Source organism: Gopherus evgoodei, chromosome 3 (genome assembly GCF_007399415.2).
Source record: "Gopherus evgoodei ecotype Sinaloan lineage chromosome 3, rGopEvg1_v1.p, whole genome shotgun sequence".
Lineage (NCBI taxonomy): Eukaryota > Metazoa > Chordata > Testudines > Testudinidae > Gopherus > Gopherus evgoodei.
In genome coordinates this window covers 71338465-71364507 of record NC_044324.1, presented here as the reverse complement: position 1 = coordinate 71364507, position 26043 = coordinate 71338465, and the positions used below count along the sequence as shown (strand labels likewise).

Sequence of the window (26043 nt, the reverse complement as noted above, 5' to 3'; positions counted from 1 at the left end):
TTGAAGTCAATGTAATTGCCCAGTACGCAGGATTTTTGAAAATCAGGCCAAATATGTAAGTATTTAAAGCTGGCTTTAGGAGCCTAACTTTAGTCACACATTTTTTAAAATGTTACATAGAATAGTCAAGAGTGAACACAAACCTTCAGTATTGTTACCGAAATATCGGGTCTGCCTAGCTGAGAGCCAGTTAACAGCCTGACAGGGATAAGGAAAAATGCTTTATTCTGCATAAAAAAGGAGAGCCTGTACCTTGGTACAATTTGTGTCTCACACAAATTTCACAAACCTTTTATACACATTCAAACAAAGACCCTTACACGTTAACACTTGATTTGTAGATATAAAATCTCGTGCTTCCGTTATCTGTTCAATAAAAACTGGTTTGAAGCAAGATTTCTCTGCTTTGAGGCAGAAAGGAAAAGATAGTGCAAAAGTTCAGGCTACTGTGTCTGTGAGCAGTACTGTGTACTTCTCTCCCCACTACTGGCCGCTTGTAAACTATTAGGGGGGGCCAGCCGTTAGCTTTCACAGTACTTCCCATATATATATTGTCATTATGATAGCCTTTGTGTGCTCACATGCTATTTATAAAATAAAAATATATTATGTCTTTTTCTCTACAACCTTACACATGTAGCATCATTGTAGAGATTAATGCCATCTCCATGAAAGTACTTATAAAAGTAAATAGAGCATACATAATCTGTTTTAGGGAAAATGCAATAACATATGGAATTATGGGCTGGTATGTGTGTAATGTTAGTTTGTTTGAAATAAAATATAGATATCACATAATATAAAATTATTTCAATAAATATTCTAGGATCTGTTGTACTTTAATACATCTTGCTATAATAAACAAGTGGTATGTAAGACAGTTTAAATATTTAGTATCTGGAAACAAGTTTTTATTTGCTAATAGAAAGTTTTAAATTTATCTGTACTTCAGTGAGAAGTATATGGATCAAATCAGTGGTGAACAAAGCTAAACTTTTGTACTCAAATTTGTACATAAATTTAAAAATTTGAAGAAATTGTATACAATATTTTGAGAATGTGGTATATTATATTTAAAACAGGTTCAGAGTGTCACATTAGCCACACTCCAGTGATCAAAGGGACACTGTCAATATAATACATAGTGTGTGAGAAAAAACGAGAAGTGATGAAAATGCTACTCCTGTCTCTGGGAATCCCAATGAATTTTTGAAGGTCTAAAATCTTTGTGTAGTTTTTGTTAAGGGCATTTCTCTCCCCTTTTGTTCAGTTAAAAATACACATAATCAGGAGTATGATAGGTTTCTATAGCGGAAAAAAATGCCTGTGTACAAAAAGAAAACAAACTGGAAAAAATACATGATCAGTTATGTACTATAATTGTAACAATAGGATGGAAAAATTCCAGACAGCGTGATTGTTAACGGTGCCCTTTTATACATTTTTTTTAAAAAAGTTTTTTTAAATTAATAAAATCCTTTCCGTCTCATAGGAGGTCCCTTTGGTCTTGTATTTTGAATGGAGGTAATTAGGAGTGCGCAACTTAAATATCTCTATTTAGTGCCCCTAAATGCATGCACAAGCACCTAGAGGAAATGTGCACTTTATCAGGCACCATTTACTTTCATAGGTTGTTTGATGATTTTAATGCAGTTTTACGTTTCCGTTTGTATCATTCTCCATCTCCTTGACTCCTCTTCCCCCTTTTTTTATATTTAGAATAAGATAAAATTTTTGCACACACCCCTATATAAGGTTAAGAATTTAAACAACAGTGAAGAAATTCAAACATTTTCTCAAAACTTCGTGATCTTGGTTGAACACATTAGATATATATTAGACATTAATTAACAGCATAAACAGCAACTGGCAATATACAAAATGTGGCCAAACTAAGGATCTTATGAAAAACTTTAATGCTTGAATTTGGCCTTCTTGATCTCTGCATGGTAGTTACATTTCAGAAAAATTTTCAGTTACTTTTGCAGGTGTTGTCCCTGATCATGCAGCTGGAACTACATGGGTGGACCCTGCTCCCACACAGAACCCCCATGAAGTCAGTGGGGCTCTACACAGGAGTAAGGTTCTGCCTGCACTGATGTAGTTGCAGAATCGGGGCTTGTGGATGGAACTTTTCTCTCTCTTCCTTTTTCTTGTTACACCATTCAGAACAAAAGATTGAGTATTGACTCGAAGATATTCTCCTTTATGGAACGTGATAAAAGTGGTTCTACTAAAGCTGGTTCTGCTGAGTCATTTTCTCCTGGATGAATTCCAGTTAAAAAGAGATACTTTGTTTAAAAACGATGATTTAAGTATTTAATAATTGTCTGACCATTATTTTGCTTAGAAGAATCTACTTTGTTTACTAACATCCACTAATTCAAATTAAATGGGTTTCTTCCTGGAAATTGTCAATCAAGCAGAGGCTGCCAGTTGTACTTGAGAATTTCTTCACTCTCGTTCTCCATTAAGGAATCTGTTGTGGTTTCCAATCTTTCCTTGTCCTTAGCAGCAACCAGACACTGCTGTATCACTGTACAGAAAATAGAGAGAGGTGAAGAGCACAGATGCGTCCTTTCATTCTCTTATAGTATTGTGTTGCTCTATCTATCTTCAGAATATCTATCATCCATAAAACTGGAGATATACCAAGCAGCTTCGCCTTTTTTTTGCAAAAACTCTCTTCTTTTAACAGTCCTCTCAACATGATTACCAGACTTTTCATGTTGCACTCTAGTATATCCAGTGTAATGTGATCAATTCTGCAGTTTCTCCAGCATCATCGCTCCTATTCAATGCCGTTTGTTAATTAGGCACAGGGATTAGAGTCCTTTTAAGAAGAAAGGTTGCAAAAAATCAGAATCCATCTGGGACAGCTCAGTGAGATTCTGTGTGCTTCTTATTTATGTCATATCTGAAGTGGTTCCTGTGGACCAAGCTTTATGAGATCTTATGCCAGTTGTTATCTGGATACTTGGATTTATACTGGGACTTTAGAAAGCAAGGTTTTCTTTCCTTCCCATGTTGGGGTAACTTTTGTGGTAGATGCACAGTAACTAAATTTTCCTGGATTCTGCAGTCTAGGATCACACTGGACAGTTGTGACTTTGGATGCAGGTTTTGAAGTGCAGACTGACTCAAAGAAAAACTGTATTTTTCATCAGTCCAGAGTAGGGTGGTCCTACTTATCATGGTTTTAAGTTTCAAGAAGTTTCTCCTCAATCCACTGTGTAAGTGGATAAAGACAGACATACCTTTGTTGCTTATAGAAACAGACAAGGAATCATGATGAGCAGGACTCTCCTAATGGCAGCCGTAATAGTGCTTAGCTGGCTCAAGATAAAGCTAATGCTGTTCTTGAAAAACTTAATATTGACTAAAGTGACTAGCTGAGATGATGTGCCACATCCCCAAAAAATGGTGTTTGAATATCTTGCCTTTAAAACGTCACATCCAAGCCTGAGGTCTCTCCTCTGTGGATCTGTGAACTGCAGCTTTCCTAAATATTACAGATGATATCCAGGCTAGCAAGTAAAAGCTTATTTTCAGTCATGTTTTCTTTCCCCATTTCTTACATCTCTTTCCTTCACTTCAGCTTTTGTTAGGATGCTAGCAAACAGTACAGACAAGACTGTAGTAACATACAGATGGCCCAGGAAATGGCATTTAATTGGTGCAATCAGATTAAGTGATGGTTCTTGTAAACCTCCAAACTCACAGTTCACCAAACCTGACTTAGATCACAATAAACCAGAAAGCAGAGTATTATATTTTCTTTGTAGGGGCAGGGAGAGGCTTATAAACAACGCATTCTGAATAAATTATGCTAGCCAAAGACCGTCCTGGAAACTCATTCAAGACAAACCTAGCCACATCTAGAGACTAAGGGCTGGTCTACACTATGGGGGAAAATCTATCTCAGATACGCAACTTCAGCTACATGAATAACGTAGCTGAAGTCGAAGTATCTAAGATCGAATTACTCACCGTCCTCACGGCGCAGGATCGATGTCCATGGCTCCCCATGTCGACTCCGCAACTCCATGGGGGTTGGTGGAGTTCCGGAATCGATATAAGTGCATTCGGGGATCGATATATCGCGTCTAGATGGGACACGGTATATCGATCCCCGAGCAATCGATTGCTACCCGCCGATACGGCGGGTAGTGAAGACGTAGCCTAAGTACTGGTACATACTCATCACTAGAGAAGCTGAGCATCTACAAGATAGGGTCAGTGTTCTTTTTGTGGTACATGCAGAAAAGAATGTCTTCAGCGATTGTATTCTATAACTTTTATAGGAGTTTCTTGAGAAGAATCTATCCAAACTATCTTTCCTATTAGAGTGGAAAACCTTAATATAAGATTTTGTCTGAATTTCACCAGAGGCAGGAGATAATTCTGCCCAGTTATTGCCTTTCTCCAACAAGAAAAAATCTTAAATGTGTTAGGCTGTAAGGGGACCCTGGAGTTGTATTTAAGAAGGACTCTGCAAGGCTTATTTCTGTGCAGAAGTTACCTGCCTACTTTACCAGAATCATGACTTCCTCATTGAACAAAAAGGTGAGCCTCCTCAAAAAAATCAGTAGAGCTGACTGCTTTGTTGCATCTACGCATTCACTAAAATTAATTCTGCCTTCCTCAGCCAATTTGATGTTAGGGTGGCTCTCTTGAAGGACTAATCTGTTTTATTTTCTGTCTTTTCTGTGGGATACTTCTATTAAGAACCCTTTCATTATGGAATAGCAAATGACAAAAACAGAGAACATAATAACATCATTGTTTTCTGTGTTCAATTTTACTAATCCAGAAACCTGCCTCACTTTTCTTTGAAACCTCTGTAGTGAGAGGGAGTATAAGCTAGTGATTTAAAGTGACTGGAAATAAAGAAGAGGTTTTGCCACTGATATATGCGATCCTATACCTCAGCTTCCTCATTAGTAATATGGATATATTAGTGCCTACCTTATAGGAATTTTGAGGCTTAATTCAGTAATGTTTGTAAAACACATTGATAGCCTCTGTTGGAAGGTACTATGGAAGTGCAAATTATTATTGTGTGGACTGAATTCAATTATTCTTTGTAAGTTTACAGGCCTGCCATAGTTAAGGGAAGAAATTTTTTGTGTCTTTAAAAGACAAATGCAAAAAGTTCTTGACTGGGGAGTGTAGAAAGGGACTATCTGAAGAGGTGCTAAAGACATAAAAACTCAGCATGGTGATTGGTCACATCTGCTTGATTGACAGGTTTCAGGGGAAAACAAAAAAACCTATTTGTTCTGGCTTAATGGAACTGGAGAACAGAAAATGAGTATCAGGTAAAAATTCCTTTTTTAAAATCTTTGCAGTTCTCCTTTTTAAAATGAGTTAAGACCAAACAAATCTAAATTCTTCACACACACAAATATGGGTAGGAATTTTAGAAGCAGGCAATATATGGGTTGATTTATTCAGTGCATATGCTAGTGAATAAGTGTTGACATCACAAAAACACCATCGCAGTTAATGCTGATTGACAAGTTTAACAGGCAGAAGGTAGAATCAGTGTAGCGACTGAAACCGTGAACTGCGCAGCTCTTTTTTTAATTTATCATCAGGACATCAAGGGGGAAAGTTTTGTTGTATCTTCCTGTACTGTGCTTGCTCTGCGGTTAAAGTCGGTCAGTTTCTACTGCTATTAATCAGGCATCTTTCATGAGTACTAAAGCAAAATTACTGGTAAGTAAATGGCTAAAAAGTAAAAGACCTACTGTATCTTTCATCTTAACAGTGTGCTGTTTTGGGATGTTTTATGTGCATTTCAACATCACAGTGTTGAGATTGTAATTTAGTATGTTATGTCTCCCTGGTTTTTGATCATTTTTTTTTTTGTTGGGTTTTTTTTGCCTTAATGTATTTCAGATTGAAGGACAAGGACACGGGGCAGTTTTTGACTGCAAGTGCTCTCCTGATGGACAGCATTTTGCATGTACAGACTCTCACGGGCACCTTCTGATTTTTGGCTTTGGCTCCAGTAGCAAATATGATAAGGTACAGTGCAAGGCATAAATCAAAATATCATTTTCAATGTTTAAGTAAAAGTGTTTGTGCATGCTTTTTGTTGGAAAAAACATTGACATCAAATTTATTTCATGGATGTTAAAGCTTTTTATCTTTTCAGTCATGCAAAGTAAAGCTTTTATATTTGTATTGTTAGATTCCATTCTCTTCCTCTTTATTTTCTTTCTTTTTTTTCCAGCTCATACAATATGGTATATTTCTATAACTCGCTGCTGCTTTCTGCCTCCTGTTCAGCTGCAGTCACTCCATGTTTCCATGCTTAGAACAAAAGGAGTAGAAATACCTCTGATAATAAAAATAGATTGAAATGCTTAGTACTTTGTTAAGTAGGTGACTTTAATGCACTCCAATTAAATTCATTCTAGATTTAACCCTGGCTTTCTAACATAATTGTGCTGGTTCCTGATTAATTCTAATTAATTGAAATTGATCTTTTTAAAAGATATTTTTGGATTATCACATTTGTGGTTCATCCTTGTTTATATCACTTGCTCTGGAAGTTATTTGGAGACAGATTCATACTGCAAATTCATACTGTGGGGGCATCCCTCTAAGGGGGTGTGGAGGAACATTTGAGGTGAGGGGACATGGCAGGGCCTGAGCCAGCTCCCACAGAGGGTGGGGAGTGAACACCATGCTTCCAGCTGCATTTTGCCCCCAGACCAGCTCCACTCCCAACCTTGCTCCTCCCCCAACCCCATTCAGCTCCCAGTTCTGTTCTGCCTCCAGGCCAGATCCGTCCCTGTCCCACTCACTCCCAAACCCGCTTCACCCCAGTTCCACTGAGCCTCCTGTTCGGCTCCCAGCTCAGCTCTACCCTCATTCCCTCTCTGTCCCCAGACCAGTTCTGCCACCAGCTCTAGCTCTGCCCCCAGCTCTGCCTTAGCCCAAGTTCCATTGTTGAGGAGGCCGTGGCTGTTTAGCAATGGAGGGGGAGTGTAGACAGATTCCGTTAATGGTAAGGTGGGGCGTCGCTGGAACAGTTTGCGCACCACTACTGTAAATGTACTTTGTGTTATATTAATGTAATTTTAATTAGGATGGGTTAATTTTGGTGATCCTAGATATTTTCTTATGCTTATACAGGCTCCCAGTAGTGCCATATTGGTATTAAAACTGGACTCTGATATGGTTTAAATCAGTGTTTGTTTAATTACTTTTATAACAGGCTTTTTGAAGTATCTGCTCTAATAGATAAAGATTTTTAAAATTTAGTTGTGTGTATTAACACATGGTGTTAATATGAATACTAAAATGATATAAATGATTTCCTGCTTATCTCCATTTCACCCCATATCTCCTAAAAATGCAGTAACATAACTGTAGTAGTCAAATGTACAATATAGCAGAGTTTATAAACTACTTAACCCAATTTACGCTGCTTTCTGCCAAGCAACTGTGTTTTTAGAGGATAAGTCTGGGTTTTATTCCCCAGTGCAGTACAGTACAAAAATGACTATTAGATGGGGAAAACATTAGCACATTATATACTCCTCTGGAAAGGAGGTAAAGTAGCTATTCTGTGACCACCTCATTTTTACAGAAGTGTCCACCAGTACAAATCACTTTCTTGCTAGGAAAAGACATTGAATACTTACTGCAGACATTTTTATTTGAATGTTTCTATTTTTAATCAGTTGCTTGTAATTAATCAAAAATTGGCTTTACATTACAGATAGCAGATCAGATGTTCTTTCACAGTGATTATCGACCTCTTATCCGGGATGCCAACAACTTTGTCTTAGATGAACAGACACAGCAGGCTCCACATCTCATGCCTCCCCCATTTTTGGTTGATGTTGATGGCAACCCTCATCCATCAAGATACCAGAGATTAGTTCCAGGTCGTGAGAACTGCAGAGATGAGCAGCTTATTCCACAGATGGGGGTGACTTCCTCAGGTACATAGAGCTTAAGTATGGTATGCTATAGTGTACATGGGCTTGAATATTGAATTCATCATATGGAAAGTATAGTGCAGTGGTTTGTGTGTGGTCTAATACAGTTGGAGTTAATAGGACTCTAGAATATTGCCACTATGTTTATCAGATTAATTAAGAAAAAATCCTTTTTGGTGTGTAATAAATCTTGATCTTAATTGGCAGCTAACAAGAGGAGCAGCAATGATGAGAGAAAAAAAAATTTTGGCTTTGAGGGGAACTGCATCTAGGAGCTGGGAGTCTAAACTTATATTCAGTTGAGGAGAGAAATATCAACGGAGATTAGGGATTTGACTTGCTTAGGAAAACATCAGCTGGAAACAAGGAAACACCAGCTAGACATTTAGTAAAAACTAATTCTTGATCTAGCATAACTGCTATGTGCCATAATTGAAATGTATGTTTCTAAAAATTAAGAAGGTTATTTGCAGTGCTGATCTTGTACAATTTAGTAGGAGCCCCATTAGAATACAGTTGTTTTAGCTGAGTGATTGTCCATCCAGATTCCACCGTTGGTGCACATGCACTTGACCCTTTTTAACTAGCAGTGTCCAGTGGACTCACACCGGCACCTGCAGCATGCCCTCCTCCTCCTCCCTAAATAAATTTGATGGTATAAAAGGTGTGGAACAGGCTAAATTGCCACTCACTTCCTTCTTACCACCTGTGACTGCGATACAGTGCCCTTTGCAGTGTTCACATCCCTGGCACTGGGCAAATTAGATTTTTAGGTTTACAATTAATGGTATTGTTTAATGTAGTTTAGTTAAGTTTCTTTTGCCTGATGGCTTTAAACAAATAATCAAAGAGACAATATTCCTTTTTTCATAGTTTAGCCAGTTATGTCTCCTTTCTTCTAGGTAGCCCCCAACACATGCACACCTGTACAGGGGTACTAAGAATATGGCAGACAACAAGTCACCAGGGTTTAAGATCTGTTCCTTATGTGACATCACTATGCCTATTAATGAGAGACACATTTTGGAACGTTGTTCCATGGGCCATTCCTTCTCAAATCTTATGCAGAGGGCGAGGGAGGCCTAAACAAGCTTGCTCAGTCTCTGGGAGATCAGAGAAGCGACACCAGGCAGGTCAGTTTGTTATCGCTAGTGCCCTGCTGAGCCATAATTCCACTCCATGCTCCCATGCTGTTGCTTCTCACATGCCTTGTTTGTCTGCCACTCCAGAGTCAAGAATTTGCATCTCTCCATTGAAGTTACTAGGTGTAGGTTACCTTCACCAATGCCAGGCAGGAGACCCAAGGGCCACATTTCTTTTGGGCTTCTTCTCTTAAGGGCCATAAAATTGAGTCAGTGCTGGTACATTGATATTGTAAACTAAGGCGGCATCAGTTCCTCCAGAATCTAACAACTGAGTTTCCCTGAGTACAGAACCTTGGCATTGAGCTTGGTACTTTGAGTCTCAGCAGAGAGTGGTTCACTGACTGCAGAAGTGTCAGCCACCAACATCTGAGGCTACAGCACTGGAAACTTCAGTGCTCTCCAGCTCAGCACTGAAGCAGTTCACAGTACTGAGTGACTTTTCCATTGGCCCTGAGTCACCCTTGCTAGAATATAGATTGAGACATTGTTGCTAACTCCTCATCTCCTCAGTTGCCATGTCTTTCCAGAGATGTCTCATTGGCACCAATGTCGTAAATAAGATACACCAGACAAGATCGTCCCCTAGAGGAGGTTTGTTCCTGCTCTTTCTCATCAGCAGAACATAGCAGAGATTATTCCCTACTGATGGCCCATCACTCCCATGGGTGGCATAGTGAGCCACTAGAGATTAGTCTATTACATGAGCTAGAAGATGATCAAGGTTGCATTGGGAACATCCCAGTGGGTATCCCACCTTTGTCCTCTCCCCCATGAGAGCCATACCAGTCATGGCCGTATTGGTCCCCCTGGGATATGAATCCCTATTCCAGGAAACCAGCATTCTTCTCCGTATCGACAGCCAGATCTCTCTCAGCCAGGAAGGAGATTCATTCTCCCCAAACTTCTCAGCAGATCCAGCTACAGCTACTGAAAGGTTAGAGGGAGAATGAGGGGGATGACCTTCACTCTGCTGAGCAGGAGTACCCACCACCTCTTCTTCCCCAGATGAGGCTATCAATCCTCCAACTACAGCCTCGATGGATCAGTTTAAGGTCTTTCAAGAGCTGATGATGAGGATGATAGAAACAGTAGACATTCCTCTAGAGGTTATCCAGGAGCAAAAGCATTAACTTCTGAATATCAGGAAGACCAATTATGCCTACAAATGATGCTTAGTTGAACCTGCCAAGTCCATTTGGCATATGCTTACATCCGTACCATCCAGCTCCAAGAGATTTGATGAAAGGTAGAAGGTCCATGCCTAGTGGTTTGCGTTCTTTTACTAGCATCCTGTACCTGGCTTTCTGGTGGTGCAAGCTGTCCAAGAGAGGACAAAAACATCAGGGTACTCCAAAGTCCACCCCTTATGGAAAGGACCCTAAAAACCTTGACTTTTTTGGCCAAAAAGGCTGTTCATTAGCCAGTACTGCTCTCAAATACAATTTTTTTTTAATTGGGACAAGCTCTCAGTGTTGTAGACAAACTATCTAACAAACATCAGGATGAGATGAAATCCCTCATGGCCAAGGGCTAGCTGACTGCCAGAGCCTCACTTTAGTCTGTGATCTGATTTGTCTGAAGAACAATAGCCTCTGCAGTTACCACGAGGAGATCTTTTTTGGGGTCAGGCACTTGGAATTCAAAGGGAGGTCCAGGTAACAATTGAGAACCTTCCACTTGAGGGCAGATAGCAATTGAGGACCTCTTATTTGAGCACAATAATCTGTTTAATTGTGGCACAAATGAAGCATTCCATACCCTGAAAGATTCCAGGGCAACCTTGCACTCTTTGAGACTCTCTTCTCTCTGAAGAGAGAGCAGCAGAGACCATGGCCTCACTGCAGGCAGTGGTCTCCATCCCAATATTAACTGTAGACTTCAAGGGAGAGGCAGAGATTTCACCAGCACTGATTCTGCCTCCCCCTCAACTGCCTCCCAGTCTGGGGCTCCAAATGCACAATAAATTTGATGCCATTGACCCCTTGATTGTTCCACCACAAAACTCTTATCACATCACACTCCCAATACAGAGTCTTACCCTTTGGCTACCCCACAACTCCCTGGGTCTTTACCCAAGTTCTGGCTGTAGTGGCAGCTAATCTTAGGGAGGCAGAATTCAGGTAGATCCCTATCTAGATAACTAGCTAGTTAGAGGGAGATCTCTACAGCAAGTGACGGGTTCACTTCATGTAATTCTAAAATTATTTGTTTCACTAGGACTCAGAATCCATATTGACTCTAACTCAGACCATAGAATTCATAGAGGAGGCAGTGTTAGACTTCAGGTCAGTGAGGGCATCTTCCTGAATAGAGATTTTGGACGTTAATGGGCTTCCTCATTCAACTTCAAGCCCACCCAAGAACACTAGTGAGGATGTGCCTGAGGCTCATGGGACATATGACTGCATGCACTTATGTTACACAGCATGCCAGACTTCACCTTAGAAGTGGCAATATATTTACTGAACAGGCACTGCATGGATATGGTGATCACAGTCCCACAAGAAATCTCTCCTTGTTAAACTGATGGATAGAACCATTTTAGGTGTCCTTTCTCCATGCCTTTACTTATAAAGGTTCTGGTAAAAGATGCCTTTAGTCAGGGTTTGTGCTGGTGCATCTCTAGCAGCTGAAAATTCAGGGGGCTACTGTTCCTCAGCAGGCCTGTCTACACACAAAAATTTTAGCTCAGATACCTGGCATGTAAGGGTTTCTTACCTCTTCTGCAGTGCTGAGCAATCCAAGTGCTGGCAGACAACACCAGTTTTGCACTATATAAACAGACATGTATGAGAGAGATTCTCTTCACTCTGCCAAGAAGCTGTCCATCTGTGGGAATGGTGCATCCGATATCTCTCCACCTGCCCAGGCTTCAGAACACCCTAGTAGACCAGTTCACCTGGACTTTTTCTGAAAACTGTGAGTGGCCTCTCAAATACTCAGTCCTGCTGAGCATTTCCAGATGGGGACTCTCAAAAGTGTGCTTGTTTGCAACCCTCCACAACAAGTGTTGGATGCTTTGCACCAGAGGGAATGCTACACTGGGATTAATGTATGCCTTTCCCCAGTACCCTTGATACCAAGGGTTCTGAAGAAACTGAGACAATATGCTGGTTACATCCTCATGATAGGCTCAGCATGGGCCAAGAGTTGTGAGATTCTCCAAATCTGAATACATCAGCACAGCCGCCTTACCAGCTCTGCCTGGCATAATCACTCAGATCTTGAACCTGGACCCAGCATCACTACACCTGACAGGCTGGATGTAATACAAAGAGATGAGCCGTTCAGCTGAGATTCAGAACACTTGGATTCAAAGCAAGGAGCCTTTGACCAGACTGACATACAAGGCCAAATAGAAGAGGTTTTCTCTGAGCACGTCCGCACTGTTCTCTCCAATTCCAGCAATAGTGGAGTATTTGTTAGCCTGGAGACAAGCCTGAACTTTCCATCAGTTCAATCAGAGTCCATTTAGCAGCACTATGTGCAAATTATTGTCCTATCCCAGGTGACATTGTGTTTTTTTCACAGAGAGTGGAAAAATTATTGAAAATACTTATTTATGTTTTCCCCCTTGTTACAATACCACCTTCTCCCTGGAACCTTAATATGGTACTAGCTGGATTTATTAGGGATCCCCTTTCACCCTTGCCATGTCCTACTTTTCTCATCTCTCAGTGAAAACAGCTTTCAGTGATCCTTAAGTAATCTAGGAGGGCAGAGGAAATTTGGACACTCATGACTGGTCCCCCATACGCAATATTTCACAATGACAGGATTACCCTTAGACTTCACCTGAAGTTCCTGCCTAAGATTATTTCAGAATCCCATATAAATTAGTTCACTTACCTTCTGGTTTTCTTTCCTGAGCTTCATATTAATCCAGGGGAAGTGAAGCTTTACACAATAGCCATAGTGAGAGCTTTATCTTTTTTTAGATAGGACAAGATCTTTAAAGAGCACATCTAGGCTATTTGTAGCATTTGCAGACAGACTCAGAGGGCAACCTATATCCACATGGATCTTCGGTTGCATAATGACTTATCATCTAGCTCAAAAGATCATATTAGAACTTTATTCCACTATGGCTCAAGCAGCTTGGAGTATTAGCCTGTTTGGCTAATATTCCATCTGAGATATGTAACACAGCTGCATGGATCTCAGTTCACACACTTACCACTCACTGTTCTCTAGTATAGGCTTCCAGATCAGGTGCTAATTTTCAGTAGGGCTATTCTGCTATCCTAATTCAAGTAGGACTCCTTTTATCCATCTCCAAACAATTAAACAATTGTTTGTTAGTCCCCAAGAGTGAAATCTGTGTGGACAAGCACTTGAAAAAAGAATGATTACCTTCCCTCTAGTATCTGGTTCTTTAAAATATGTTGTCCACATAGATTTCACAACCTGTCATCCATCCCACTACTAATTCACAGTCCTGTTCCTGTGGCTTTTTGTATTGGTGGATAAGCCCACTCCACCCTTTATGCTTTCAGCTGGGGAGGCTTGGTGTGCTCCAGGGCTCCCAGGGTGCATGTGTGGCCCTAATGGATGCTACAAATCAAAAAGAATCTGATCAAGGGTGTATGTGCGCCACATGTGGAATCTGTGTGGATATGACATATTGAAGAACCATAGTTTCTGTAGAGTAAGTAATCATTCTTTTTGTGTTTGTCCAAGAAACATTTACTATTGATTAAGCTGTGGTCTTAACCAGATACATAATTAAACTTCAGTACAGGTATAAACTAAATGGAAACTACTGAAATTGAATGCCTTTAGATTACAAAATGTTATGCTTTGCTGACAGTAGTTCCGTAACAGGATATTTACTTCTCCAGAAACTACCCAAAGTTATTTTGCATTACTTGCTGTGGCACTCATACAAGTTTGAGTATATGGTTCCAGCCCCATGGAATTGACAATCTAATTAGTAGCAAGAAATCTAACAAAAAGTGGGTTAGATTTTTAAAACTAGACTGTCTATGCCAACGCTTAGAAGACATGCAATAACTTACATTGCACTTTGCAAATTTTACATGTAGAATTTAGATAGTTTGGAATACTTGGCTTATTGTATTGAAAATGTAGTTTTGTTTCTTGCATTTTTTCCCCACAGGACTGAACCAAGTACTGAGTCAACAAGCAAATCAGGAAGTTAGTCCGTTGGACAGTATGATACAGAGACTTCAGCAAGAACAAGATCAGAGACGTTCTGGGGAGGCAGGCACCAGCAATACTAGCCGGATAGGAAGAAGTAAGACTTCTTTTATTTCTTTTCAAGCAGTTTACAATGAGGGCATGTCTACACTGCAGTTAACACCCACAGCTGGCCCATGCCAGCTGACTTGGACTCAAGCTAAGGGACTGTTTAATTGCAGTGTAGACCTTTGGGCTCAAGCTGCAGCCCAAGCTCTGGGATGTTTCCATCTTGCAGGTTCCTAGAGTCCAAGCTCCAGTTAAACAGCCCATTAGCACAGGCCAGATGTGTATTTTTAATTGAAATGTAGAAAGAATATGTGAAATGGAAAGTAAATGGATATAATGAGAATGAGGAGGTATGAGAGTAGTGGAAAAGACAAACTTGGGGATAAATATTACTGCTGCTTTCTGGCTTTTTTCTAAAATTTAATGAATTATTTAACAGAAAGGAATATAGATTGTAACCGTACAGTAGCTGTACAGCAAAGCTCAAAAAATTTTGCTGCAACCACGTGATCTTTTGAAGAGAGTATTAACTTAATACTGTTGTGTAATCTGGAAATAGCTACCTCACTAATAAAATACCATAGGTGTCACAAAGGATATGGGAGATACGTGGCAATACCTGAAAAAAGGATGGCTCTGGAGCAGCTTTAGTAAGGACCAATGCAGTTAGCTTGCAGTACATCTCCTGGTAATCTGCAGGGGAATAAAAATCAGATTAAAATAATGAAGGTAAATCTCAAGAAGGAGCAATACCCAGAACTGTCAGACCAGAGGTAGAGATATTAAAATCTTACTGTGTGAAAATTTCTACATGAAAGGACCTTGAGGGGATGCCTAAGCAGTCAGCTCCTATTTGAGTGTTTGGAGTGTGTTTGTTTTGTTTATGTGTTTATTTGCATATTTGTTTTGTTTTCGCCAATATACTATCAAAACCACTTTTTTTGAACTAGAAACCTAATCTCCAGGACTCCATCACTTCACAAATTCTATGAGTGTCGCAATGGATCTGATTTTTTGAGGATAGTAGCTTTTTCACATTTTTTAAGGAGTGACTGGATTCAGTAGGAGATCCAGGTTCCTCAGATGTTGTGGCTGTTATGGATAGGGAAAGAGAGGGATGCCACAAAGTATCCCCATTCTTACACTTTTTCTTCTTCTTTGAGAATTATCTCCAGCTGGGGTTCAAGAGACAGAAAGTCTGTGAGGACGGTAATCTCCAACTGTGGTGAACCTAGAACCTGAGATCAGTGACAAGAGCCTACTTAATTTCTGTCAGTTTAAGATAAAATATAACCCTTAATGTGAAAATGTTTTCAGAAGGTGGTTTTAAAGGCCAACAGTTAACATATACTGTATGGATTGAGAGAACCTACAGTAATGCTTTATCAGCTTGTCTTACGTTATTCAGATCTTTACACTTTTACTGCTTGTTGCCTGTGAACTGCATTCTTGTGCAGGAGAAATGTGCCTCCGGATAATATGGACATACAGTTTCACTTGGACATTTTCAGTTAATGCTTTAATTTTCTTCTGAAGCAATAGATCAAGTAAAGTATGTACTAAAATTGCTACTCTTGCTCTTTGTTTTTGCAAGCCTTCTCTTAGAGTTTAGATGACTACAATTACTGTTTTAATTTGTCAGGCTCTGTAAGCTCTACCTCAGAAGTACATTCACCACCAAATATAGGATTAAGGCGCAGTGGGCAAATTGAGGGCGTGCGACAGATGCATAGCAACGCACCACGAAGTGAAATAGCCACTGAGCGGGACCTCGTGGCTTGGAGTCGAAGGGTTGTGGTACCTGAGCTGTCACCAGGGGTAGCCAGGTAAGAAATCTCCTCTGAAAGCTGATTGATTAATTGTCTTAAATTGTTACGTTTGAATTTTAGTCTTGTTGATGTAAGGTAACTCAGTTTTGATATGTGTTTATCTTGATGGATTTATAGATCTATAAAGTGTACTTTTAAAAAAATATCAACTTGCTATTTTTGCATCTTTTAGAAGAAATGGCATTTAGGTAGGCGCTGATTAGGAAAATCGTAGTTTGGCAAATCCAGGATTAGGTTGTCATACTGTGCTGAGGCGACATAAAGGCCTAGGACCAGTAGCTTACTCCATAAACATTATAACTGTATTGTCTGGCTGCTGGGAGCAATCATTTGGCTATGGCACCTTATTTTTACATCTTTGTCCCTTTTTTGGCAGGGATGGGACACTGACCCAGTTCATCATTTTTTTGAAATGAACCAAAAATCTGGGTTCATTTGAGAAGAATGAAGAACTGGGTTAGTGTCCCACTGTGACATTACCCAGGGTACAATCTGGACTGGTTAAACAGCTGTCCCCCCTCAATTCTCCAGCCTCGGGTGCCTTTTACACTGCTTCACTGTGAGGCAACCACTCCTGGACTACTTACCCACAGCCTCCAGCATGTAAATTACTCACAGCTCCATTGTATGGGTGTTCTGGCCAGTCACTTTTGAATTACGCGGCAGAGCAACACCAGCAAATTCATGATCCCAAACTTTCCCCCAGAAATGTGCATATTGTACTGCCTGCCCTTTCCTGGCAACACAAGCTCTCATAGAATAGAATCATAGAATATTAGGGTTGGAAGAGACCTCAGGAGGTCATCTAGTCCAATACCCTGCTCAAAGCAGGACCAACGCTAACTAAATCAGTCCAGCTCATAAAGTCCATCGTTTTATTTATACAAAATTATATGCACAAATCCTGTTATCCCAAATGAAATTTCCCAAACACTGAAATCCAAACACACTGGTTTAGATAAAATGATAAAACAAGTTTGTTAATTACAGAAAGATAGATTTTAAGTGATTATAGGTAGTGAGGCATAAAAGTCAGAATTGGTTACACAGAAATAAAAGGTAAAACCTAACTAATACTTTACAAGCTAAGTGAATGCAAAGCAAAAGTCTCTCAGCATATACTCCAGCAGTCTCACTAGTTGATTTCCTTTCAGACAGGGTCCTGTTCCTCAGTCCAGAGCTGTATCTTTGTTCCTCGGGGGGTTCTGGCTGCTGCGGGTAGAGAGAAAAGGAGGAATAACTTGGGGCATCTGTTCCCCATTCTTACTGCCTTTTGCCTGTTCTTTGAGAATCATCTCCAGCTGGGGTTCAAGAGACAAATTTTCTGTGGACGGGAACATCCAGCTATTTCTTTGGCAAAATGTAAATTTCTCACTCTAACTCTTTTTCCTGCCAAAGAATGGCCCCTTAACTAGGTGATAGTCCATTTGATTTCGTTAACACCTGCCTGAGGCCTCAGTTTGCCTTTCATCTCTGAAGAGCTGGTTTGTGGCTGCTTCCCAAGATCTGGATATGTCTTAGTAACATCATACAGTGGAATCTTATAATTTTGCATACAGTGTTGCCACACATATTTTACCAGGACAGTAATGATGAGCAAATTAGAATTTTGAAATGATACCTTACAAGGCATAGTTTGTACAAAATGTATCATAGTTTGAAAAAGGGGTGAACATAATGGTGTTACAGACTGTCACACCCCCTTCTGCCAAAAAAAAAAAAAAAAAAGTCAAGATATTAAAGTCTGTAGTAATTTTATTTCTGTGGTGGTAAAACTCCCATAAGAAACAGATGTTGAGAATAAATCTGCTCTGTTCCTGACCGCAAACACAAGCTTTTGAATGTACTTACCAACCTACAGCTGACTGCTTCTTGAAAATACTACTTCCAAATATGTTTTACTCAGTTGCCTTAGATGCTATGTGGAGTCTTCTGAAGAATCTGTGGCTCTTAAATCAGAATTAATATCTTGGGGCTAGAAACTGGCTTAGTGCTTGGAATCCGATAAAAGCTCTTTTTATGAACCGAGTATACTTTAGAGTAGCCACATATGCAAGGTAGCTGCTGTTTGAACCCTAACCATATCCAGGAAGTGCACTCATGAATTCAGATTCTCACTAGAATGAGAGAGAAATTAGTCTTCTTTCAGTATATATCAGTGTGGATCTTTCTGTAGGTATGTGTACCTCTCATGTGTGCAAGCTTTGAATCTTTTGAATAGCAGTATCTGGTGGGCTCATGCATGCACCCTGTGCTGCCTCATTCTTCCAAGTGAGGGCATAAAGGGTAGAGTGGTCTCAACCTTCCCTCAGTTCTCACTGACTGTCTGTGGCAGAGAGATGGAACCTGGACTGTTTGACCAGCTTCTCATTTTTCAGAACTCTGTTACAGTGAATCCCTCACTTCTCCTTTTTTTTTAATAAGTTCCTTAAGAGGGCGAGCGCAGTTAGGATAGGCAGGAGGAGACCTCCCTGTACAGTAAGGTGAGGTGCTTTGCCCAAATTATCATCACTGGGGTTAAACCTTCTCCTTCCAGTGATGGCTTAATGCCTCTTATAGATGGACACAGAAGATGTCTGTTCTTCCTTGGGGGAGGGTCACATCCCCAACAAATGAATTTTGGATATAGTTGCCCATGGCTACATGATTAAGTTCACTTCCCTTCGCTCTTCTCACGAAAGCCTTTTGCAATCAGAAGCAGCCTTGTTATTTCATCTAAGAGCTATAGAAGCGATTCCACAGGAGTATGGAGAGACGGTTTCTGAAGAAGAAGAAAGGGGGTCTTCATCTTATCAAGACCTGAGGAAACTAAACAAATACTTAAGCGGGTTCTGATTCAAGATTGTTAGGTTTGCCTCTGTTATTCCATCTCTCCAAGCTCTGGACTGTTTTGTAGCTCTTAACTTACAGAACAGGTACTTCCACATTGCCATCCACCAAGCGCACAGGAAATGCCTGTGATTCACAGTGGGGCCAAATCACTATCAGTACAAGGTACTGCTCTTAAGATGCTCCATGCCATTGAGAGTCTCTATGAAATACTTAATTGTCAAGATGGTGCACCTAAGGAAGAAGGTGTCACGCTGACTTGAGTGGCTCACAGCTGATAATGCCAAACTTCAGGGCGGAGACCACAAACTGGTTGCATGTTCTACAATTAGATTTCACCAACCTACTAATCATATGGCACATGACTGAGATTTGTTGCTGAATTTGTCACTGATTTACTTGAACGGTGGGCTACCAGCTCTTCATTGGCTGATGATGATGCTATTAAAGGGCTGGGCCCACTGCGAGAAGACCAACCCAGTAACCAGTGTGAACTCCTGAAGCATCTAACATTCTTACCACGAAGTACAGAAAGTCCCCTTGGTCGTTCCAGTCTATCTTGCCATCCAGGCAAAATGGATTTAGGTCTGGTCAACACTATAGAGCTATGTTGATGCGAGGCAGCTTACGTCGACCTAACTATGCAATTATCTACGCTTAAATTTTGTACCTGCCGATGTAACTGCCCTGCTACGCTGACTTAATAACTCTACCTGCATGAGCAGCGTAGAGTCTAGGTTGATATTGTTAGGTCAGTGCAGTGTTGGTGTAGACATTGCGTTGCTTACATTGACTGTAACTGGCTTTCAGGAGCCATCCAGCAATGCCCCACACTGATAGTACAATTGATAAAAGAGCTCATGAAGAGGATGCACACCGCTGACACAAGGAGCAAAGTATGGACACACACGATGTAATTACTGCAGTGGCTGTATGCCAATATAGGTCCCTGCGACCCACCGCTTCCTGCAGCTTCCATTGGCTGGTAATGGTGAACTGCACCACTTTTTGCTGTGGAGGGCCATGCCTGCGAACAATTAACGTTCGCAAAATGTCTCATGATCCGCAATCAGCTTATCCCAATGGGCTGCAGGTTGCACACCTCTGATCTAGAGCATTAATAACAAACACATCTGCCTTGGGTCGAGTACCCCTCCTGGACCATCTGTTGAAGTTACACAGAAACATCTTAGGACTTAGTCATCAGACTGCTGACATCTGTGGCATTGCTCCCAGTCCTGTGACATTCAGTAGCACAGATACTGAGAGAGAATAAGTCTGAAGCGTACTACATAAAGAAACAAGGGGTAGCCTGCTCTTCTTCCCCTTAGCAAGAAAGTGATCGTGCTATGGAACAACCTTCCACCTTCCAAGGCACTTTCCAAGGAACAACAACCTGATAGATTTCTAAAGCAAGCAGGCAGTCACCAACCACAAGTACTCACTGCTGAAATCTGGAATCTGATGATAGACCGGTTTGCCACAAAGGACAGACTTCTGTTCTAGTGGAGGCATGGACACAGGATCTTTGTCAGGCACCTTCCACAGTGACTGAGAAAGATCCTGGACTTCTTTATGCCTTTCTACTAATTCCCAGAGCGATTGCCACAGCCAGATATAATCAAGTGAGCCTCACCATCATAACTCTGTGCTGGCCAAGACAATTGTGGATGATGGACTTCCTGCAGATGTCCATGCAACTACAGATCAGGTTCCCAGACCTGTGTTCTCAATATCAGAGTCAGGTATTCCATCCAGACCTGAAGTCACTGCAACTGATAGCCTGCGTAAATGTACAGTGATGATGAAATGCTAAGGGAAATTAGAGAGGCTATCAAAATTAAGAACTCAGTAATACTGGGGGATTTCAATTATCCCCATATTGACTGGGAACATTTCACTTCAGGACGAAATGCAGAGATAAAATTTCTCAATACTTTAAATGACTGCTTCATGGAGCAGCTGGTACAGGAACCCACAAGGGGAGAGGCAACTTTAGATTTAATCCTGAGTGGAGCGCAGGAGCTGGTCCAAGCGGTAACTATAACAGGACCACTTGGAAATAGTGACCATAATACAATAGCACTCAACATCCCTGTGGGGGGAAGAACACCTCAACAGCCCAACACTGTGGCATTTAATTTCAAAAGGGGGAACTATGCAAAAATGAGGGTGTTAGTTAAACAAAAGTTAAAAGGTACAGTGACTAAAGTGAAATCCGTGCAAGCTGCATGGGTGCTTTTTAAAGACACCATAATAGAGGCCCAACTTCAATGTATACCCCAAATTGAAAAACACAGTAAAAGAACTTAAAAAGAGCCACCGTGGCTTAACAACCATGTAAAAGAAACAGTAAGGGATAAAAAGACTTCCTTTAAAAAGTGGAAGTCAAATCCTAGTGAGGCAAATAGAAAAGAGCATGAACACTGTCAAATTAAGTGCAAGAGGATAATAAGAAAAGCCAAAGAGGAGTTTGAAGAACGGCGAGCCAAAAACTCCAAAGGTAATAACAAAATGTTTTTTAAATACATCAGAAGCAGGAAGCCTGCTGAACAACCAGTGGGGTCCCTTGATGATTGAGATAGAAAAGGAGCATTTAAAGATGATAAAGTCATTGCGGAGAAACTAAATGGATTCTTTGCTTCAGTCTTCATGGCTGAGGATGTTAGGGAGAGTCCCAAATCTGAACTGGCTTTTGTAGGTGACAAATCTGAGGAACTGTCACAGATTGAAGTGTCTCTAGAGGAGGTTTTGGAATTAATTGATAACCTCAACATTTACAAGTCTCCGGGACCAGATGGCATTCACCCAAGACTTCTGAAAGAACTCAAATGTGAAGTTACGGAACTATTAACTAAGGTTTGTAACCTGTCCTTTAAATCGGCTTTGGTACCCAATGATTGGAAGTTAGCTAATGTAATGCCAATATTTAAAAAGGGCTCTAGAGGTGATCCCGGCAATTACAGACCGGTAAGTCTAACGTCAGTACTGGGCAAATTAGTCAAAACAATAGTTAAGAATAAAATTGTCAGACACATAGAAAAACATAAACTGTTGAGCAATAGTCAGCATGGTTTCTGTAAAGAGAAATTGTGTCTTACTAATCTATTAGAGTTCTTTGAAGGGGTCAACAAACATGTGGACAAGGGGGATCCAGTGGATGTAGTGTACTTAGATTTCCAGAAAGCATTTGACAAGGTCCCTAACCAAAGGCTTTTACGTAAATTAAGCTGTCATGGGATAAAAGGAAAGGTCCTTTCATGGATTGAGAACTGGCTAAAAGACAGGGAACAAAAGGTAAGAATTAATGGTAAATTCTCAGAATGGAGAGGGATAACTAGTGGTGTTCCCCAACGGTCAGTCCTTGAACCAATCCTATTCAACTTATTAATAAATGATCTGGAGAAAGGGGTAAACAGTGAGGTGGCAAAGTTTGCAGATGATACTAAACTGCTCAAGATAGTTAAGACCAAAGCAGACTGTGAAGAACTTCAAAAAGATCTCACAAAACTAAGTGATTGGACATCAAAATGGCAAATGACATTTAATATGGATAAATGTAAAGTAATGCACACTGGAAAAAATAACCCCAACTATACATGCACTATGATGGGGGCTAATTTAGCTACAATGAGTCAGGAAAAAGATCTTGGAGTGATCACGGATAGTTCTCTGAAGATGTCCATGCAGTGCGCAGAGGCAGTCAAAAAAACAGACAGGATGTTACAAATCATTAAAAAGGGGATAGAGAATAAGACTGAGAATATATTATTGCCCTTATAAAAATCGATGGTAGGCCCACATCTCGAATACTGTGTACAGATGAGGTCTCCTCATCTCAAAAAAGATATACTGGCACTAGAAAAGGTTCAGAAAAGGGCAACTAAAACGATTGGGAGTTTGGAGAGGGTCCCATATGAGAAAAGATTAAAGAGGCTAGGACTCTTCAGCACGGAAAAGAGGAGACTAAGGGGGGATATGATAGAGGTATATAAAATCATGAGTGAAGTGGAGAAAGTGGATAAGGAAAAGTTATTTACTTATTCCCATAATACAAGAACTAGAGGTCACCAAATGAAATTAATAGGCAGCAGGTTTAAAACAAGTAAAAGGAAGTTCTTCTTCACACAGCGCACAGTCAACTTGTGGAACTCCTTACCTGAGGAGGTTGTGAAGGATAGGACTATAACAGAGTTTAAAAGGGAACTGGATAAATTCATGATGGTTAAGTCCATAAATGGCTATTATCCAGGATGGGTGAGGAATGGTGTCCCTAGCGTCTGTTTGTCAGAGGATGGAGATGAATGGCAGGAGAGAGATCACTTGATCATTGCCTGTTAGCTTCACTCCCTCTGGGGCACCTGGCATTGGCCACTGTCGGTAGACAGGATACTAGGCTATATTGACCTTTGGCCTGACCCGGTACGACTGTTCTTATGTTATGCAACTGAACGCAATGGAAAGGCAGTTCTCCTCACACATTCAGATGATCCTGGCACCAAGCATGAAACTATCCAGGAGGAAAACTTACTCCTCTAGATTAAAAAGTTTCTCAATTTAGGAAGCCCAGCATGACTTAAACCCAGCACAAGCCCCGATGAGGAGGATTCTAGACCAGTGCTGGAGCTGGTAGGGGAAGCAATGTTATTTGAGTCCCTCTCTGTTTAGCTTGGTCTGTTTAGGTCATTTCTCCAGATCAGGGTGACAAAGGGCAGATCTCAGTAAGTGGTAGCTAGGGGTGGCAGCCATAATGGTGAATCTCGTTCTAGTAGCTTCCATTTGTTCTTTCATCTTTTCCCCCCAAAATCATCTTTGTTAAGGACCTAAAAAGAGAGTGATGGTTTTGTTATCTGTCCACCAGTTAGGCCTAATATATGTTCATCTGGTTGATTCATTTTTGGTTCCACATCTCTGTTTTTAACAAGCATGATTTCAGCACAGTCCTTGAGTTGTAGTAGTAGATGTTTTTGTTTAGACTAATTCAGTCTGTCTCCCTTTTGTACTTTTTCCCATCAACATTTATTTGTTATAGGTTATTGTGACATTTTGTGAACTTTTACATACTTTTTACAGTTGAGCTCATAATTAGAGTAAAGTTGTAGGCCCAGTTATCGCAACGCTACTTACTGCAATTCTGCACTGTGGGCTCTCATTCAGTTTGATTTAAGGTTCATTAGGCAGCAATATCGATGTATCATGCACTGATTCAGTTGGTTTTGGTCTTCTCTTAACTAGTGGTATCTAGATTTCTTAAACGTGCTTATACTTTGGTCAGAGTCCCTGCTCCAGCATGGGATCTCAGTGTCATCTTTCACAGACTTAAGGAGCACCCCTCTGAGCACTTCTTGGAGTGCTCCATCCACTATCTTATTCTGAAAATATTAAGCTTGGTCACCACCAGTTCAGACAGAAAAGTCAGCAAGCTTCAGGTACTCATAGCAGAACCTTAATGTATTTCATTTGACAGAGATAAAATGGTAGGGAGAGCTCATGCAAAATTCTTCCACAAGGTGGTTTCGAAATTCCATTTGAATCAATCAATTTACTCTGTGTTATTCGCAAAGCCATGTTATATACAAGGGGAGAAGAAACTCCACACCTTAGATGTATGTAAAGCCTTTGATACTATGTTGACAGGACCAAATCTTTCAGACAATCTTCATGTCTATTTGTAGCTATAGGTGGCTGCTCGAAAGGTCAAGCCATATCATCCCCAAGACTTTCAAAATGGATAACTGTCTCTCACAGTGCTACCAATTGCTTGATATTCCTCTCTGACTGACAGTTAAGGTTTGTTCTGCCAGAGTTCAAGCAGCATCCTCAGCATGTTTCTGAAACATACCAATATCTCAAATCTGCAAGGCTGCTTTGTGGAACCAGCCCACTCACATTTGTCAGACATACACTTGACTTACTTCTAGATCAAATGCAAACTTTGGGAGACCTGTACTCCAGTCTTTGTTTGACTGATGCAGTTGATATTCCTCATGCCCAGCATACTGAAGAGGATACTGCTTGTCAGTCACCTACAGTGGGAGCCACACTGACAGATACTCAAAGAAGAGAGCATGTATTTACCCTACAGTAACTGTGATTCTTATAGATGATATAGTCAGTGTGGACTCTATCACCAACCCTCCACCCACACTTTGGGGTCCTAAGCTATCACTGGCTTTGAATTTTGAGGAAGCTGAGGAAGGTTTAGGACCGCTTCACCCTCTGTGTCCTTGCATGGAACCTAAAGGAAGCACAAGGTGTATGTGTGGCCCTGCCAGACACTACTATTAATATTCCAAGCTTGTGCGAGTGAGAGACACATGCATCTATAATGGGATCCACACTGGCAACATCATCTTGAAGAACTGCAGTTACTGTAGGGTAAGTAACCATTGTTTAACACAAGAACTTGATAATCATCCTATACTACTTCACACACAGAAATCATCAAGAAAAGGATCTCTGACTATAGGACTTTGGCCTAAACCTGGAAACTCTAAAATTAACATTTCTTAATTTCTCTCTTCCAGTAGACAGGAGGAATGGAGAACAGCAAAGGGAGAGGAAGAAATAAAGATTTATAGATCAGAAGAGAAAAAGAAGCACATTACAAGTCATGTTCCAAGAGAGAACAAAATACCTTCTTTCTCTAAGGTAAATAGTCATCCATATTTTATTACACTAATTGCCATAAGACTTATTTTGGTATATTGAGCCCACAGATATCTCCAACTTCTCACTTCAGTTTAAATTAAAACAGGAAACGGGGCATACTATGTTTCTATTTATTTACAGCTATTGAGAGAGCACCTCTCTATTGATGTTATATTATTAAATGGCAAATAACTTTTAACACAGAGTTAGTATTGTCCAGTGACAGCTTATTGCTCTTTCAGAATGTCTGTGTCAGCAAAACTCAGAGATGTGAAAACCAGGAAATAGAGTTAAGGTGCTAAAAACAGAAATCTAGTCTTAACTATATCAGAGCTGTCACTATGCTAAAATGTTCTTAACAAGCAATGAGTTGTGTTTCTGGAAGTCCTGTCAAATGGAAATTACTGTAATTATGCATCT

General features: G+C 40.5%; 1 protein-coding gene across 4 annotated transcripts in view; it reads left to right on the top strand.

Moving 5' to 3' along the window:
• PHIP (pleckstrin homology domain interacting protein) overlaps positions 1–26043 on the top strand; it is a 337941-nt gene that overhangs the window by 184281 nt on the left and 127617 nt on the right. For all 4 annotated transcript variants that reach the window (XM_030555793.1, XM_030555789.1, XM_030555794.1 and 1 more), the window contains 5 exons: positions 5905–6033; positions 7739–7964; positions 14226–14363; positions 15957–16140; positions 25500–25623. In XM_030555793.1, the coding sequence (XP_030411653.1) occupies positions 5905–6033; positions 7739–7964; positions 14226–14363; positions 15957–16140; positions 25500–25623 (801 nt within the window). The remainder of the gene's footprint in view (positions 1–5904; positions 6034–7738; positions 7965–14225; positions 14364–15956; positions 16141–25499; positions 25624–26043) is intronic.